Raw genomic sequence first — 18,823 nt, 5'->3', positions numbered from 1 at the left:
TGTAAAAAAAACGTAATATTTAGATGATGCAAGAAATTTAAACCAGAGCCCGGTGACCAAGCAGGTCATAAATGCAGCCTTAAAGAAAGAACCCATCCACTCTGTCCCCTAGCAGATGCACAAGGCAACAACAGGTCGTTTGAGCCCACGGCTCCTGAGTGAATTTACATCTCTTTTGCTTTTTAAATCAATGTTATTCACTTTACCTGTCAGTAGTCATAATGTATTGGCTAATTGATATAGTATTCTGCAAAATTGTAAATATATTTTAATGCTTTAAAAACATAATTCCTTACGTACAATCTGACACTTTATGGTGCTTCCTGTTAACTGTACAAAAATGGCAACTGCTCCAATCAACATTTAGTGGGACTGCTTCAGCAGTCCCACTATTGTTATTTGTTTTTTTATTTATTATTATTATTAGTGGGACTGCTTCAGCAGTCCCACTATTGTTATTCGTTTTTATTTATTTTTAATTTTATTTTATTCCGTACGTTTTTTGGCTCTGCGTAACTTCTGCATACTTTCAGCTATTAAAACCATTCAGCTTTTAAAATGTTCAGCTCTTTCAGCTAATGATGGGACTTTTTCAACTTTTATTCTACTATTTATACTTTTTAAAATATTAAGCTTTTTAACACTTTTTTTTGTAACATTGAAGTGAATGAGAGCATGCTTCAAATTCTTAAAATCTTCTTCCGCTCCCAAAAGTTTCAGCTCCTTCATACTTTCACCTACAGACGCCAAACAAACTTTAAAATGTTCACAAAATATTCAGCTATCTGGCTATATCTTTTGATATCTTTTACAGTTTTTGTGAAAAAGCTGTTTGTTTAATCGATAAAATTTCCTGAAATGATCACTAAACAGAGTGTACTGGGCTGCTTTTGTTGCCATGGTTACCAAGGCTTCTTATACACAGTGATGGACGGTGGGGGAGGTGGCTGGAGCATCTCAGCTCTGATTACAGAGCCCGTGGGAGGCGACAGCACAGACACACAATGTACTGATTTATAATAGAGGAATATGATGGGGCAGTTTTGATGGGGCAATTCTGATGGGGCAGTTTTGATGGTGGCAATATGATGGGGACAATTTTGATGGGGCAGTTTTGATGGGGCAATTCTGATAGAGGCAGTTTTAATGGTGGCAATATGATGGGGCAGTTTTGATGGGGTCAGTTTTGATGGGGTCAGTTTTGTTGGGGTCAGTTTTGATGGGGGCAATATGATAAGGGCAATATGATGGGGCAGTTTTGATGGGAACAGTTTTGAAGGTGGCAATATGATGGGGGCAGTTTTGATGGGGGCAATATGATCGGGCAGTATTGATGGGGGCCGTTTTAGCAATTCAGCTATTCAGCATTCCCACGCATTTTCTCCAGGAAATGCATTTTCTAGTTATAACTGCTATAACCTCCAACTGAGTCTTATAGTTGGCAAGTGACAGAAGGCCCAAATACTCTAAAATCCCATCATGGTTAGAGTCTATACTCCACAAAGTAATGTCATATGTCCATCAGCAAAGGAACAGCAAGATGTACTGCACCCATACATATATGGGAATGGTTCAGAGTGTTCAGATGGAGTAATAAATTAAAGTGATTGTAAAGGCTGAGGTTTTTTACCTTCTTGCATTCTATGCATGAAGGTAAAAAATCTTCTGTTTGTAGCATCCTCCTCCAGCCCTCCCTATTGCTTACCTGAACCCCATCTCGTTCCAGCAATGTGCACGGGAGCAGCGGCTCTCCCAGGTCTCTATATCCTCATTGGCTGAGACACAGCAGTGGGAGCCATTGGCTCCCGCTGCTGTCAATCACAGCCACTGTCGAGGGATCAGGGCCAAGCCACAATCTGTGTATTTATGGACACACAGAGGTGGCTTGGGAGCAAGCATGCACGCATGAGTGCCACCATAGCAAGCAGCTGACATTTGGGGGCACCTAGCAAGGGGGAGGGGCCATGTGCAACATCGGGAACCAGAGAAGAGGAGGAACGGGGCTGCTCTGTGCAAAACTATTGCACAGAGCAGGTAAGTATAACATGTTTTTTTGTATTTTAAATAACAAACATAAGCCTTTACAATCACTTTAAATGTAGCCACTTTATTAGAGGTTGGCATAAATCCACATGGGAAAATTCCTCACATGAATGAAGGACATGCCTGCATCATCACTCAGCGGTGCTGTGATGTGATGTTAAGCTATGCGCTCCTGATTCCTGAGGCCAATCAAGATGGGGAAGGTGTGGTGCAAAACAGCCCAAAAAAAGTAGACTAAGGTAATGAGACTAAAATCCAGTTCAAAAGCATGCCACACCAATGCGGCAATGCACTCATCTGAGAGCTGGAAATTATGTCACCGCCATTACTCCAGGCCACTTCCAGATGAAGAGGAGCGTGCCTTTCAAGCGTCCGCGCAGTGTGCTTTTGAACTGGAAGCGTATAAAGCAATGACTAAACTGAGGGCAGGTATGTCATTGCCCTCAAGGTAGCCCATTCTTTCCTAAAGATGCAGGGACAATTGTCTGGAGCAGTTGTTATGTTTGGCTTGCTGGAACTGGTACACACTAGGTGTCTTCAGCTGCCATTGTGCTGTGCTGGGCTTCTAAGTGTGTTCCTGCAGCTCCATGCTGGCATACCTGTCCTTATTTTTTTCATTGCTAAAGACAGTGCCTTGAAAGAGTATTCATACCCCTTGACATATTGTCATGTTGCAACCAAAAAATGTAAATATATTTTATTGGGATTTTATGTGATAGACCAACACAAAGTGGCACAGGATTGTCAAGCGGAAGGAAAATGATAAATGGTTTTCAAAATTTTACACAAATAAATATATTTGAAAAGTGTGGCGTGGATTTGTATTCCACCCCTTTACTCTGATACCCCTAACCTAAATCGAGTGGAACCAACTGCCTTCAGAAGTCACCTATTTAGTAAATGGAGTCCACCTGTAGGTAATTTAACCACTTCAGCCCCAGAAGAATTTACCCCCTTCCTGACCAGAGCACTTTTTGCAATTTGGCACTGCATTGCTTTAAACTGACAATTGCGTGGTCGTGCGACGTTGTACCCAAACAAAATTGACCTCCTTTTTTCCCCACAAATAGAGCTTTCTTTTGGTGGTATTTGATTGTCTCTGCGGTTTTTATTTTTGCGCTGTAAACAAAAAAAGAGCGACAATTTTGAAAAAAAAACGCATTATTTTTTACTTTTTGCTATAATAAATATCCCTCAAAAATATATGAAAAAACACATTTTTTTTCCTCAGTTTAGGCCAATATGTATTCTTCTACATATTTTTGGTAAAAAAAAATTTTAAAAAAAATCGCAATAAGCGTATATCGATTGGTTTGCGCAAAAGTTATAGCGTCTACAATATAGGGGATAGATTTATAGCATTTTTATTCATTTTTGCGATCGCGATCTGCGATTTTTATCGTGACTGCGACATTATAGCGGACACATCGGACAATTTTGACACATTTTTGGGACCACTGGCATTAATACAGCAATCAATGCTATAAAATTGCATTGATTACTATAAAAATGTCACTGGCAGTGAAAGGGTTAACACTAGGGGGCGATCGAGGGGTTAACTGTGTTCCCTAGGGGGTGTTCTAACTGAAGGGGGGGGACTGACTGGAGGAAGTGACAGATCGTGGTTCCTAATAGGATCACACGATCTGTCACTCCTGTCAGAACAGAACAGGGAGTGTGTTTACACACACTCGTCCCTATTCTGTCTCTCCTGCTCAAAATCGCTCGTGGCCGGCGGTCATCGCGACCGTCGGCCACGGGCACCAGCACCCCCGCTGTGCAGCGGGGGTGCGCGCGCGCCTGCTATCCCGCCCACCGAGAGCCGACGCATAGCTACGACGGCTCGCGCAGCGGAGCAAACCTGCGTCAGTATAACTGCGGCGGTTGGTCGGGAAGCAGTTAATCTCAATAAAAATACACCTGTTCTGTGAAGGCCTCAGAGGTTTCCTTAGTGAACAAACAGCATCATGAGGGTCAACAAACACACCAGATGGGTCAGGGATAAAGTTGTGGAGAAGTTCAAAGTAGGATTAGGTTACAAAAAGAAATATCCCAAGCTTTGAACAGCTCACGGAGCACTGTTCAATCCATCATCCGAAAATGGAAAAAAAAAAAAAAAAAAAAAGGAGTATGGCACAACTGCAAACCTACCATCCACCTAAACTGACAAGCCGGGCAAGGAGAGCATTAATCATAGAAGCAACCAAGAGGCCCATGGTAACTCTGGTGGAGCTGCAGAGATCCACAGCTCAGGTAGGAGAATCTGTCCACAGGACAGCTATTAGACGTAAACTCCACAAATCTGGACTTCATGGAAGAATGGCAAGAAGAAAGCCATCGTTGAAAGAAAGCCATGAGAAATCCCGTTTGCAGTTTGCAAGAAGCCATGTGGGGGACACAGCAAACATGTGGAGGAAGGTGCTCAGGTCAGATGAGACGAAAATTGAACTTTCTTGGCCTAAAAGCAAAACGGTGTGTGTGGTGGAAAACTAACACTGCACATCACCCTGACCACACCATCCCCACCATGAAACATGGTGGGGGCAGCATGATGTTGTGGGGATGCTTTTCTTCAGCAGGGACAGGGAAGCTGGTCAGAGTTGATGGGAAGATGGATGGAGCCAAATACAGGGCAAGCTTTGAAGAAAACCTGTTAGAGTCTGCAAACTTTGAGACTGAGGTAGAGGGTCACCTTCCAGCAGGACTAAACATACAGCCATAGCTACAATGGAATGGTTTAGAGAAAAGCATATTCATGTGTTAGAATGACCGGTCAAAGTCCAGACCTAAATCCAACTGAGAATCTGTGGCTAGACTTGAAAATTGCTGTCGCTGACGCTCTCCATCCAATCTGATAGAGCTTGAGCTATTTTGCAACGAAGAATGGGCAAAAATGTCACTTTCTAGATGTGCAAAGCTGGTAGAGACATACCCAAAAAGACTTGCAGCTGTAATTGTAGCGAAAGGTGGTTCTACAAAGTATTGACTCAAGGGGGCTAAATACAAATGCAAGCCACACTTTTCAGGTCTTTATTTGTAAAAAATGTTGAAAACCATTTATCATTTTCCCCCCAAATTCACAATTGTGTGCCACTTTCTGTTGATCCATCACATAAAATACATTTACGTTTTTGGTTGCAACATAACAAAATGTGGAAACTTTCAAGGGGCATGAATACTTGGCACTGTATGCTCCATGATGGAGGCTCTCATAGCGCCATGTGCACCTTTGTTTAAAAAGCTAGTTTTAAGTTGATTGGAACGGTTGCCATTTTTGTTTAACTTGCTGGGTTTGATGCCGGATACTCAAGGGTCTTCAGCTGATCTTGTGCTGTGCTTCTCTGTGTCTTTAAAGGAGGAATTGGCTACCCTCCATATACAGTGGGTATAGAAAAGAATCACCCCCCATATAATCAAATTTTGTGGCTTTGCAGCCTGAAATTAAGACAGACACAGTTTTCATTTCATCCAGCTGTATTTACTCAGTGCAACTTATAACATCCAAGTTAAAGATTTAACACCAACATGCCAGGAAAAAAAAAAAAAAAAAAATCAAAAACAGGGTCACAGAGTTGGAAAAAGGATCACCCCCTTGTGTTAGTATTTTGTTGAATCGCCTTCTGCTTTAATTACAGCCTTTAGTCTGTTGGGATATGTCTCTACTAACTTTGCATATCTAGACTTTGCAATATTTACCCACTCTTCTTTGCAGAACTGCTCAAGTTCAGTTAAATTTAAATGGTGACCGTTTGTGAACTGCAGTCTTCAAGTCATTCCACCGATTTTCATAGGGGTTTAAAGTGGATGTAAACCTTCTTCTATACCCAGTGAGGTGAATAGCCTCAGATGATGCACAGAGATGAAACAAATCTCCCTATATAAGTTTTATTTTTATATCTGCTGTCTTCAGCTTTATATACTGTTTAGAAAGTGAACATTGTGTTTTTTTTTTCCTATTTCAGCTGTGGGAGTGCAGTCATGGCATACACTGTGTGACAGCTGATTAGAGGAAAGGCACACACCCCCACTCCACATAGGCAGAGGAAGGCAGGAATGTGCAGAGCTGTGCTGTGAATAGACAAGCTCTCTGCTAATCTATTTATAGCTCCCACCCCGACATAAATTTCCAGCTGCTTTTATCTCCCTTCTCGGAGAACCTGTCAGAAGTTATCATGCTGATAACAGAGGAATGAAACAGCATAAAGACTGTAAGAGCGGCAAGGATGTGGAATTCTTTTCCACAGGCAGTGGTTTCAGCGGGAGCATCGATAGTTTCAAAAAACTATTAGTTAAGCACCTGAACGACCCCAGCATACAGGGATATACCATGTAATACTGACATACTATGGGGACGGAAAGTATTCAGACCCCCTTAAATTTTTCACTCTTTGTTATATTGCAGTCATTTGCTAAAATCATTTAAAGTGGTTGTAAACCCTTTACAGCTACTTTAACCTACAGGTAAGCCTAGATTAAGGCTTACCTGTAGGTGCTTGAAATATCTCCCAGACCTGCACGGTCTAGGAGATATTTGCAAATCGCCATAGGGCGATTTCTTCTGCGAATGCACCGGAGTTAGAAAGGGGGCGCTGTGCCGTTTCTAGATCTGGTCATGCCGTTAAAGGCGGCTCCCGCGCGCATGCGCAGGAGTGACGTCACGTGACTCCTGCCAGTCACAGAGCCGGAGTTCGCGGCCCCAGAAGGAAGAGGGGTGAAGGCTCACTACTAGGGAGGAAGACGGGGACATCGCGGGCTTCTCCTGCAGGTAAGTGCCACATAATGGGGTACTATGCAATGCATAGTACCCCATTATACTTTACCTTTGCAGGGAAACAAAGAGGAAGTAACACCCATCAGGGTTTACTTCCTCTTTAAGTTCATTTTTTTTCCTCATTAATGTACACACACCACCCCATATTGACAGAAAAACACAGAATTGTTGACATTTTTGCAGATTTATTAAAAAAGAAAAACTTAAATATCACATGGTTCTAAGTATTCAGAACCTTTGCTCAGTATTTAGTAGAAGCACCCTTTACAGCCATGAGTCTTTTTGGGAAAGATGCAACAAGTTTTTCACACCTGGATTTGGGGATCCTCTGCCATTCCTCCTTGCAGATCCTCTCCAGTTCTGTCAGGTTGGATGGTAAACGTTGGTGGACAGCCATTTTTAGGTCTCTCCAGAGATGCTCAATTGGGTTTAAGTCAGGGCTCTGGCTGGGCCATTCAAGAACAGTCACGGAGTTGTTGTGAAGCCACTCCTTCGTTATTTTAGCTGTGTGCTTAGGGTCATTGACTTGTTGGAAGGTAAACCTTCGGCCCAGTCTGAGGTCCCGAGCTCTCTGGAGAAGGTTTTCGTACAGGATATCCCTGTACTTGGCCGCATTCATCTTTCCCTCGATTGCAACCAGTCGTCCTGTCCCTGCAGCTGAAAAACATCCCCACAGCATGATGCTGCCACCACCATGCTTCACTGTTGGGACTGTATTGGACAGGTGATGAGCAGTACCTGGTTTTCTCCATACATACGGCTTAGAATTAAGTCCAAAAAGTTCTATCTTGGTCTCATCAGACCAAAGAATTTTATTTCTCATCATCTTGGAGCCTTTCAGGTTTTTTTTTTTTAGCAAACTCCATGCAGGCTTTTATGTGTCTTGCACTGAGGAGATGCTTCCTTCGGCCACTCTGCCATAAAGCCCCGACTGGTGGAGGGCTGCAGTGATGGTTGACTTTCTAAAACTTCCTCCCATCTCCCGACTGCATCTCAGCCACAGTGATCTTTGGGTTCTTCTTTACCTCTCTCACCAAGGCTCTTCTCCCCCGATAGCTCAGTTTGGCCGGATGGCCAGCTCTAGGAAGGGTTCTAGTTGTCCCAAACATCTTCCATTTAAAGGATTATGGAGGCCACTGTGCTCTTAGGAACCTTAAGTGCAGCAGAATGTTTTTTTGTAACCTTGGCCAGATCTGTGCCTTGCCACAATTCTGCCTCTGAGCTCTTCAGGCAGTTCCTTTGACCTCATGATTCTCATTTGCTCTGACATGCACTGTAAGCTGTAAGGTCTTATATAGACAGGTGTGTGGCTTTCCTAATCAAGCGCAATCAGTATACTCAAACACAGCTGGACTCAAATGAAGGTGTAGAACCATCTCAGGCCGGGTTCACACTGGTGCGACACGACAGACGTCCTACTTTGGATCCGACTTTGCCCTGCGACTTGAAGCCGACATACGTCCGACTTTCAATGAACGGGGATCTGACTTGGATCCCCGCCAATGACAGGCACTGTGTTTGGTATGAATCTTGAGGGGGAACTCCACGCCAAATTTTAAATAAAAAACTGGCATGGGTTCCCACTCCAAGAGCATACCAGGCCCTTGGGTCTGGTATGGATTTTAAGGGGCACCCCCTACGCCGAAAAAACGGTGGGGGGTTCCCCCCAACATCCATACCAGACCCTTATCCGAGCACGCAGCCCAGCTTGTCAGGAAAGGGGGTGGGGACGAGCAAGCGCCCTCCCTCCTGAACCGTACCAGGCCGCATGCCCTCAACATGGGGGGTGGGTGCTTTGGGGCAGGGGGGCACCCTGCAGCCCCCCCACCCCAAAGCACCTTGTCCTCATGTTGATGAGGACAAGGGCCTCTTCCCGACAACCCTGGCCGTTGGTTGTTGGGGTCTGCGGGTGGGGGGCTTATCGGAATCTGGGAGCCCCCTTTAATAAGGGGGCCCCCAGATCCCGGCCACCCACCCTATGTGAGTGAGTATGGGGTACCCCTACCCATTCACCTAGGAAAAAATTGTCAATAAGAAAACACACTAGACAGGTTTTGAAAGTAACTTATTAGGCAGCTCCGTCCCCTTATGACATCACAGTCCCGGGGCATGATGGGACTGTGACATCATAAGGGGCGGGGTCATCAGGTGACATCACCCGCTGACCATGCCCCATCCCTATATAAGTCGTTGCGGACTGCGCACACAGCATTACAGTGGGAGTGAGCGTCATGTCAACATTGAAAGAAGAGAAGAGGGAAGAAGATGGTGGAGAAGACCGGGCCACCGCTAGCAAAAGAGCGGGCAAAAGAGCAGAAGATAGCGGAGGAGCCCGGCAGAAGATACCGGAGAGCGGGAGGAGAACCGGAGAGCACGGAGCAGAGGCCGCAGAGAAGAGGCCGGAGAGTGCGGAGAAGAAGGGAGAGACCCCAGAAGTCAGAAGAAGACCCCCGGAGCTGCCTAATAAATTTCTTTAAAAACCTGTCTAGTGTGTTTTTTTATTGACACTTTTTTCCTAGGTGAATGGGTAGGGGTACGATGTACCCCATACTCATTCACATATGGTGGCGGGGCCAGGATCTGGGGGCCCCCTTATTAAAGGGGGCTCCCGGATTACGATAAGCCCCCCACCCGCAGACCCCGACAACCAACGGCCAGGGTTGTCGGGAAGAGTCCCTTGTCCTCATCAACATGAAGACAAGGTGCTTTTGGGTGGGGGGCCGAAGGGTGCCCCCCTGCCCCAAAGCACCCACCCCCCATGTTGAGGGTATGCGGCCTGGTACGGTTCAGGAAGGGGGGGCGCTCGCTTGTCCCCACCCCCTTTCCTGACCGACTGGGCTGTGTGCTCAGATAAGGGTCTGGTATGTATTTGGGGGGGGACCCCCACGCCGTTTTTCCGGCGTAAGGGGAATCCCCTTAAAATCCATGTCAGACCCAAAGGCCCGGTATGCTCTTGGAGGGGGGAACCCATGCCGGTTTTTATTTAAAATTTGGCGCGCAGTTCCCCCTCAAGATCATCTGAGCACACGTCGCATGCCAAAGTCGGATCATGCAAGACGGCGATCCGACTTTGATCTGACTTCAATGATAGTCAATGGGCTGAAGTAGGATCAAAGTCAGACCAAAGTAGTACAGGAGCATTTTCAAAGTCGGACCAGTTAGGATGGCTCCCATAGGGAAACATTGATTTTCACACATCATGCGACATGAGCTCCCATTGTCGGAGCGTTTGTCGCACTAGTGTGAACCTGGCCTCAAGGATGATCAGAAGAAATGAACAGCACCTGAGTTAAATATATGAGCGTCACAGCAAAGGGTCTGAATACTTAGGACCATGTGATATTTCAGTTTTTCTTTTTAATAAATCTGCAAAAATGTCAACAATTCTGTGTTTTTCTGTCAATATGGGATGCTGTGTGTACATTAATGAGGAAAAAAATGAACTTAAAATGATTTTAGCAAATGGCTGCAATATACAAAGCGTGAAAAATTTAAGGGAGTCTGAATACTTTCCGTCCCCACTGTATAATCACACACATAGGTTGGACTTGATGGACTTGTGTCTTTTTTCAACCTCACCTACTATGTAACTATAGGTAAACACTACAGATATACTGTATGTGCCCAGGTCAAATTTTATGAATCGGGTTTACATTCACTTTAAGTCTGGGATCTGACTAGGTCATGCAAGGACATTCACCTTTTTCTCTTTCAACCACTGTGTGGTAATTTTTGCTGTGTGCTCTGGCTCATTGTCATGTTGGAAGGTAAACATTCTTCCCATTGACAACTTTCTGGCAGAGGGCAGCAGATTTTCCTCAAGAAATTGACGGTATTTTGCCCCATCCATTTTTCTTCTATCCTGACAAGTGCTCCAGTCCCTGCTGCAGAGAAACACTCCCATAACAGGATATTACCACTTCCATGCTTTACTGTAAGAATGGTGTTATTTGGATGCTGTATTGGATTTCTACCAAACATATTATTTGGTGTTGAGGCCAAATAATTCAAATTTTAGACTGTGACCAAAACACCTTTTTCCATGTGGCCTCAGAATCTTTAAGGTGCAGTCGTGACTGCATGTGGCCTTTCTTGAGGAGTGGCTTTTTTATTGTAACCCTTCCATACAAGTCACATTTGTGGAGAATTTGTGATATTGTTGTCACATGCACACAATGACCACTCTGTCATACATTCCTGCAACTGCTTCAGAGTTGCTGTAGGCCTCTTGGTAGCCTCTCTGACCAGTTTCCTCCTGGCTCTTTCATCAAGTTTGGAGCGATGTCCTGATCCAGTGAGGGTCTGCGTTGTACCACCTGCCTTCCACTTCTTAATAATATACGTCACTTATAGGCATTGATAAAGCCTTTGAAATAGTTTTGTATCCATCTCCTGACTTGTGCACGATCCCGGTGACAGTGCTTTGCCACTCATTGTTTGCTTCAGTTGCACTATACGGGACTAAAATGCTCCAGGGAAGTTCATGCAGAGCTAATCAAATTACCACAGCTGATCACAGTTGAAAGACAAATGGCTTTGTGTGCCAATGAGATGAGAAGGTTTATAGCTACACCCTATTGAGTTAACCTCCCTGGCGGTTTTCCCGAGTGTGGCTCGGGGTTAAAATTCAGTACCATTAGCGGTAACCCCGAGCCACACTCGGGATCGCATTGCAGGATCCTGGTGAGGCTTTACTTACCTTGTCCCCGGGATCCTGCGATGTCACCCGCAGTGTCCGAGGGCTCCGTCCTCCTCCGAAGCCTCTCCGTGCCAGGCTCCTTTCCCTGCGAGCGGCGCGACGCATGGGGGCGGAGCCTGGCGGCAAATTTAAAAAAAAGTAAAAATCATAACACATACAGTACTGTAATCTTACAGATTACAGTACTGTATGAAATGATTTCACATCCCTTTTGTCCCCAGTGCTTTGGCCCATGCCCTGCATGCAGTTTTATGTGATATATACTGTTCTTTCTGCCTGGAAACTTGAGATTGTCCATGGCAACCAAAAAGTGTCCCTTTACGTCAAAAGTGGCTTTAGACCAGCTAGAAAACAGCGATAGTAAATTAGAACACTTGCAGAATTGAGCGATAGTGAATTGTGGGGAAATTTATTTTATTACTATTTTTTTTTTTTTTTTTAATTATTTATTTTTATTTATTATATTATAATTTATGTTTTTGTGTTTCAAACTTTATCATACCCGGGATATCTACTAGACTCTGGTTTGGACAGATTTAAGTGTGTTATTGTTAAGAATTACAGGCCTACAATATAAAACGCCAAATTTCCATGCAAAATAATGGTACCGCTTTCAGCACCTAAAATCCGAAATAATCATACCGCCAGGGAGGTTAAGAAGTAATTTTTAGGAGTGGGGGGGGGGGGGGTGATCCTTTTTCCAACTCAGTAAATCTGTTTTTTTATTTCTGACATGTTGGTATTAGATCTTTCACTTGGATATTATAAGTTTCACTGAGTAAATACAGCTGGATAAAACAAAAACTGTGTCTGTCTTAATTTCAGGTTGCAAAGCAACAAAATTTGATTATTTTAAAAGGGGGGTGATTCTTTTCTATACCCACTGTACTCCAAGATGGAGGTACTCATAGATTACAATGAAAGACCACACTGCACAGTGGGGCCTTGATGAGGCCTCTACAAACAAATGCAAATGTGAGCAATTAACTAAAACCTCAGTTTTTAATGCAGATGTCATTTTTTTTTTTTTTGCCATCCAGTAAGTGTGCAGAAATTTTTTTTTACCTTTTGGAGAACTACATTCTTATTGCTTATGTACTATATATACCAACAGTGTTGAATTACCTGCTTGACATGGAAGTGCTTGCAGATTTTGGCATTTTCAGCTGGAAACGATTTAGGGTTCCAGCTGTATTTCTTTGCTTGTTTCTTCTTCATGTTAACGTAGCTTTCATTTTCGATTACCACGGCCTCTGACTCCAGATCATCTAGTTCATCCTCCTCAGTTTGGGTAATTTTATTAACCTCTTCTCTTAATAATGTACGTTCTTTAATACCTATGAATACAAAGGCATTGAATTATGAAATTTAGATCAGTTTACTTACATAGTTATTTGGCATTACATGAAATATGTCCCATCTTCCTGACACTTTCACAGAATTTTAAAACTCATTAAATTGTTGGTCAGTGTTCCAGCCTTTACTGGGAACAGCATGTTAATGTGCGCTGTGTAAAGAAAGCCCATTAATTTTGAATGCCTGTCAACGTACCTAAACCACCATGGACCCTTTTTTGACAAAGCAGTGCACGAAGAAAGAAATAGGTATTACTGTGATTCCAAGCAGGGACTGGGGGGGCTGCATTCAAGTGATTTTTCACATTAATGCATAGAATGCGTTAAGGCAAAAACCTGCTGCATTTAGAAACACTTTAAGATTAACTGCAACAGTGCATCCAGAAAGTATTCACAGCGCTTCACATTTTCCACATTTTGTTATGTTAAAGCCTTATTCCAAAATGGATTAAATTCATTATTTTCTTCAGAATTCTACAAACAATACCACATAATGACAACGTGAAAAAAGTTTGAATGCTTTGCAAATTTTTTAAAAATAAAAATGAAAGTATTCACAGCCTTTGCTCAATACTTTGTTGAAGCACCTTTGACACCAATTACAGCCTCGGGTCTTTTGTAGTAGGATGTTACAAGCTTGGCACACCTATTTTTGGCCAGTTTCTCCCATTCTTCTTTGCAGGACCTCTCAAGCTTCATCAAGCTGGATGGGGAGCGTCGGTGTACAGCCATTTTCAGATCTCTCCAGAGATGTTCAATTGGGTTTAAGTCTGGGCTCTGGCTGAGCCACTCAAGGACATTCACAGAGTTGCTCCGTAGCCACTCCTTTGTTATCTTGGCTGTGTGCTTAGGGTCCTGTTGGAAGATGAACTTTCGCCCTAGTCTGAGGTCCAGAGCACTGTGGAGCAGGTTTTCATCAAGGATATCTCTGTACATTGCTGCATTCATTTTTCCCTTGATACATACTAGTCTCCCAGTTCCTGCTGCTGAAAAATATCCCCACAGTATGATGCTGCCTCCACTATGCTTCACTGTAGGGATGGTATTGGCCAGATGATGAGTGGTGCCTGGTTTCCTCCAGACATGATGCTTGCCATTCAGGCCAAAGAGTTCAATCTTTGTTTCATCAAACCAGAGAATTTTATTTCTCATGATCTAAGAGTCCTTCAGGTGCCTTTTGGCAAATTCCAAGCACGCTGTAATGTGCCTTTTACTGAGGAGTGGCTTCTGTCTGGCCACTCTACTATACAGGCCTGATTGGTGGAGTGCTGCAGAGATGGTTGTTCTTCTGGAAGAAGAAATGCTGGAAATCTGTCAGAGTGACTATCGGGTTCTTGGTCACCTCCCTCACAAAAGGCCCTTCTCCCCTGATTGCTCAGTTTGACCGGGCGGCCCATGCTAGGAAGAGTCCTGGTGGTTCCAAACTTTTTCCATTTACAGATCATGGAGGCCACTGTGCTCATTGGGACCTTTAATGCTGCATACATTTTTTTAGTACCATTCCCTAGATCTGTGCCTCGACACAACCCTGTCTCCGTGGTCTACAGACAATTCCTTGAACTTCAAGGCTTGGCTTGTGCTCTGACATGCACTGGTAACTATGGGATCTTATATAGACAGGCGTGTGCCTTTCCAAATCATGTCCAATCAGCTGAATTTACCACAGGTGGACTCCAATCAAGTTGTAGAAACATCTCAAGGATGATCAGTGGAAACAGGATGCACCTGAGCTAAATTTTGAGTGTCATGGAACAGGCTGAGAATACTTATGTACATGTGATTTTGTCATTTATTATTATTAATAAATTTGCAAAGATTTCAAACTAATTTCTTTCACGTTGTCATTATGGGGTATTGTTTGTAGAATTTTGAGGAAAATAATGAATTTAATCCATTTTGGAATAAGGCTGAAACATAACAAAAATGCGGAAAAAGTGAAGCGTTGTGAATACTTTCCGGATGCACTGTATGTAAGTTTTGAGATTTCAAGCAAAACCATTGAAAAGAAACTGTTGGGAGGAACAGAACATGAACCAGAAAGGAGCAGCATGAAATATGCTAAAAGAAAATGATTGTTTGAAAAGAAGGCTGTGTTTATTAGGGGATTACTAACAAAATTATAATTACTTCTCTGTGCCAATTGAAACTGTGTGTGTTTTAAATATCCAATACAGTTATACAGTGTATAGTAATATGTAAAGTATGTCTTGATTGTAATTTCCCTGTAGAATACTGGCTGCTGAAACCAAACAAAAGGTTCCCTGTGAGAAGTTAATAACTTTTTCATAAATGAACCAATCATTGTCTGCAGCATCTAACATTACACATTTAAACATTTACAAAAGAGCAATTAGTGTTAATAGTTTAAAAACCTTGCTTTGGTATATAATTTCTGAGTATATAAAGCACATGGGAACAAATTTATTTCATAATTACATTTGCAGGCTCTTTCGATTACTAAATAGTACTGCAGAGTGACTGTGGGCTAAGTCTGACTTAGCAAACAGTATATCTACCATAACTGATTTAATCTACACACTCACAGAGGGCAACTGGTGAGGATAGAAATATGGGATCTGTGTTTTAAAAGGTCCAAGGCTGTTATGATTATTATCATTGCTTAACCTATCAAGGAATAATTTAGCTGGAGCAGGTACGCAACATGTGAAATCTGAAAAATCTTAAAAAAGGTAACCATGAACATTATATGGACCAGACATGATTGTCCCAGTACCCACCAGAGTCTCCAAAACATATGGAAAACTGGTGAAAATTCAATTCATATACATCTAAAGAAAAACAAAACATCAGGTTTTGGGTGGCAAGACTAGAAAATTATTAAAACAGGTAGGTATATCACTTAAACATATTATTGTAATAATGTACCTTCTGGTGTATGGCTTGGTTTTTCAAAAGAGAGAGATTTATTAATAATTATATGTGGCTTCTTGCTTTCAGAAGTTGCTGGTTGTATAAAAGGTGGAGGGATGCTGAATCTGTGATGTGTGTTCGCAAGCAATTTTACAATGTCATTTTCATCTTCTAAGCAGGTAACCAAAGAGTAGACAGCTGGTTCACCAGTCTGAGCCAGTCTTAATGCCTTTTCATAAAGATATTCAGCCATATGCAGACGACATGCCATGGGGAGGTCCTCATTGAGTGAGTGAATTGCTACCAGTGGTGCTTCATAGGGGTACTTGCTATCCTTTAGGAAACGAATTTCAAGTTCATACAGGTAATTGCCATCTGCATTGGCACTTAGATGAGATGTATCCTTCAAGGTCTGTTTTGGTACGTCATGCTTAAATCTGCACTTTGACCCAAATCTGCATGTTTTACCTGTCAAGAAAAACCTGCAGATATTTCTAGGCTGTGACATCACCAATTCTTTGCCATTGTCCTTCTGCGTTGACTTTTGAAGCTTGACTGTAAGGTTGTCCAGTTCCAGTCCAACTGTCCATACTTTATTTGGTATTCTCTCAATAAATTTCTCCCCACAGATTGAGCTAAGGACAAATGCCTCTTCTTGACGTAATGCCAAGATGTCCTCCATTTTAATATCACTGGCAGATTGCATAGCCATGTTCTGGACACCAAAAGCTTCTGAAAAGCACTGTTGCAGCAAAAATTCTAGAGATGTACCAACTTCTCCATCATGAGTCCTGAGAGCAATCATACATCTCTCACGATCAAAGCCATACCTGCATCATAAAAAACAAGTATCAACACACTTGCCAAGTATCAAGCTACAACACTGGATCATTACTTTTAAACAAGACCAGAAAACATGAAACTATCATGCATTAAGAAACACCAGGCCTCCTCCTGATCCACTTGCCTAATGCTGCCAAGGTTTGCATTCCACAAAAATGAAAACTCACTGACCCTCCGTCGGTTGGTCAATGAAGTGAATGAGATTAATGATATGGAATGTCTAACTGCGGCTATGAAATGCAAAGAGGTCCAATTCTGTGAATTATGGTATTATTGCCACAAATTTCAATGTTCACGAGACTATGGTTTGTACCTATCCTCTCAAGTCATACAGGCTCCAGCTCAGTAACGATTAGCTACTCTCCGCCTTTGGCTTTCTAGGTGGGAACCGGTCCCTCTACCACCTACCCGCACACCTTCCTTTTTTATTTCCTCTTTTCTTTTCTCCTTTTTTACCTTTTTTTCCCTTCTTTCTCGCTTACGTCTCCATGATTCTCATATATGCTCAGGTTAAAAATGCTCTTTGGCTCAAGCCTGCGTAGATCGAACCCTCGCTAATGCATTGATACTGTGTGGTCAGGAATAATGTGTTCCAGGGGCCTTGTTTTGCACTACGGTTTTTCCATCTAATCAGAAATGTTTTAAGAGACGTACATGATGAGATGTGCCCTGATGTGCATTGCGTTTTCAATGCTCTTATTATATACCTTCTGATTGACATTGTTCTGCCATGTTAGGCAGACTGCTTTCTGTTGTATTGTACAATGTGCTTTGCTGAAGACCCTAATAAAAACTATAAAAAAAACACCAGGGCATGAATACAAATCGCCTATACTGTACACCCCTTAGCAGATACTTCACAATGAATTGATAGGCTGTGACGCACTAAATTATCTGGCTATATCTCAAAGCAAAAAAAAAAAAAGAAATCACAATTTTCTTACAGCTTTGACACCATGCTGTAGGGTGATTTTTGGTTGCAGTATGTCATGACCAAAAGCTGCTCCTGCAACCGATGTGAAGCAAAATTTGATATAAAAGTCATCAATGTGCAAATAAGGGGGTAAAGAAACAAAACACATTAAGCAGGAGGAATTGGTTGAAGGGTACCGTGCTTTCTGCTGAAAATTATTTTCTATTCCTTTGGTAATGCATTCAATATTTCAGGGCTGTCCTGGTGTGCAGTGATTCTCTATTTGTGGGGACTCAGAAAAGACTCAACCACATACACACAAAAATTCAATAAAGATTTGAATGATTTTGGCGACCTGGGGGGCTAAGGCAGACTGTCAAATCTTGCTAATCTAGACAGTCCAGAGGGACAGTCTTAGAGGGCAAACCTTGCTAATCTAGAAAGTCCAGAGCATTTTTTTTCCTTTCTTATGTAACTAGGAGGGTTTAATTTCACTTTTAAATGTAACCAAAAACGTTAATGTCTGTGAAAAAAAACACCAAGAATAAAAAACATTTTTTTTTTTTTTTTTGCTCACAGCTCACATTCTTTTTGTTCACAGCTTGTTAAACATGTTGGATAAACTTTCCATCTTTTGTTGGACTCACCGTGATAATTTTCCAATAGCAAAAGGGGATATGACTGCCTCTGGTAACATTTCCACCTGCGGTTCAAGGGACAGTTTTCCTTCCGTCTGATCTTTTGCTATTGGGGGGGACCAGAAATTTAATTCCAAGTCTTCATCAGAGTTATCGTTATGCTCATTTTCCTCCTCCTGGGAGCTGTTGTAGTCAGACTCTTCCAAATCAGATCCTTCATCGCTGTAAACAAAAAACACTAACATTTTAGGGTTTCATATTTTTATTATTTTACAGGATTTATATAGTGCCAACAGTTTGCGCAGCACTTTAGAAAATAAAGGGAGACAGTACAATTACATAACAGTTCAAAACAAGTGGTTTAGAAGGTGCCTGTGCATGAGATGTTACACTTTAAAAGTAAGGGGTAAGTGATACAGGAGGTTATAATTTGCCAGGGAATAGGTTGATGAAGAAAGTAAAAGTTCAGTTTTTGGGTAGAAGCAGCATATGCTTCTCTGAAGAGATGAGTTTTTAGCTTTCGCCTAAAAGGCAGACAAAGTAGGAGATAGCCAGCGAGATTTGGGGAAGAGTTCCAGAGAATAGGATAGGCTCTGGCGAAGTCTAGAAGGCGAGCATTAGAGAAGGTGATGAAGGAGTTGGGGGCAGGAGGTAGTGGGAAGGGCAAAGAGGATAGTTTGGATGACACTT

At 42.6% G+C, this 18,823-nt stretch overlaps 1 protein-coding gene across 1 annotated transcript in view; it reads right to left on the bottom strand.

Moving 5' to 3' along the window:
• The window catches only part of DHX57 (DExH-box helicase 57), a 218,154-nt gene that overhangs the window by 135,346 nt on the left and 63,985 nt on the right, over positions 1-18,823 (bottom strand). Inside the window, exons 4-6 of the mRNA XM_073627674.1 lie at positions 18,143-18,355; positions 15,755-16,569; positions 12,639-12,850 (exon numbers count right to left, since the gene is read on the bottom strand). Of these exons, the coding sequence (XP_073483775.1) occupies positions 12,639-12,850; positions 15,755-16,569; positions 18,143-18,355 (1,240 nt within the window). The remainder of the gene's footprint in view (positions 1-12,638; positions 12,851-15,754; positions 16,570-18,142; positions 18,356-18,823) is intronic.

This window comes from Aquarana catesbeiana, linkage group LG04 (genome assembly GCF_042186555.1).
Source record: "Aquarana catesbeiana isolate 2022-GZ linkage group LG04, ASM4218655v1, whole genome shotgun sequence".
NCBI classification, from domain to species: Eukaryota; Metazoa; Chordata; class Amphibia; order Anura; family Ranidae; genus Aquarana; species Aquarana catesbeiana.
Note: the sequence above shows the minus strand (reverse complement) of the source record. Positions and strands in the feature narration are given on the sequence as shown.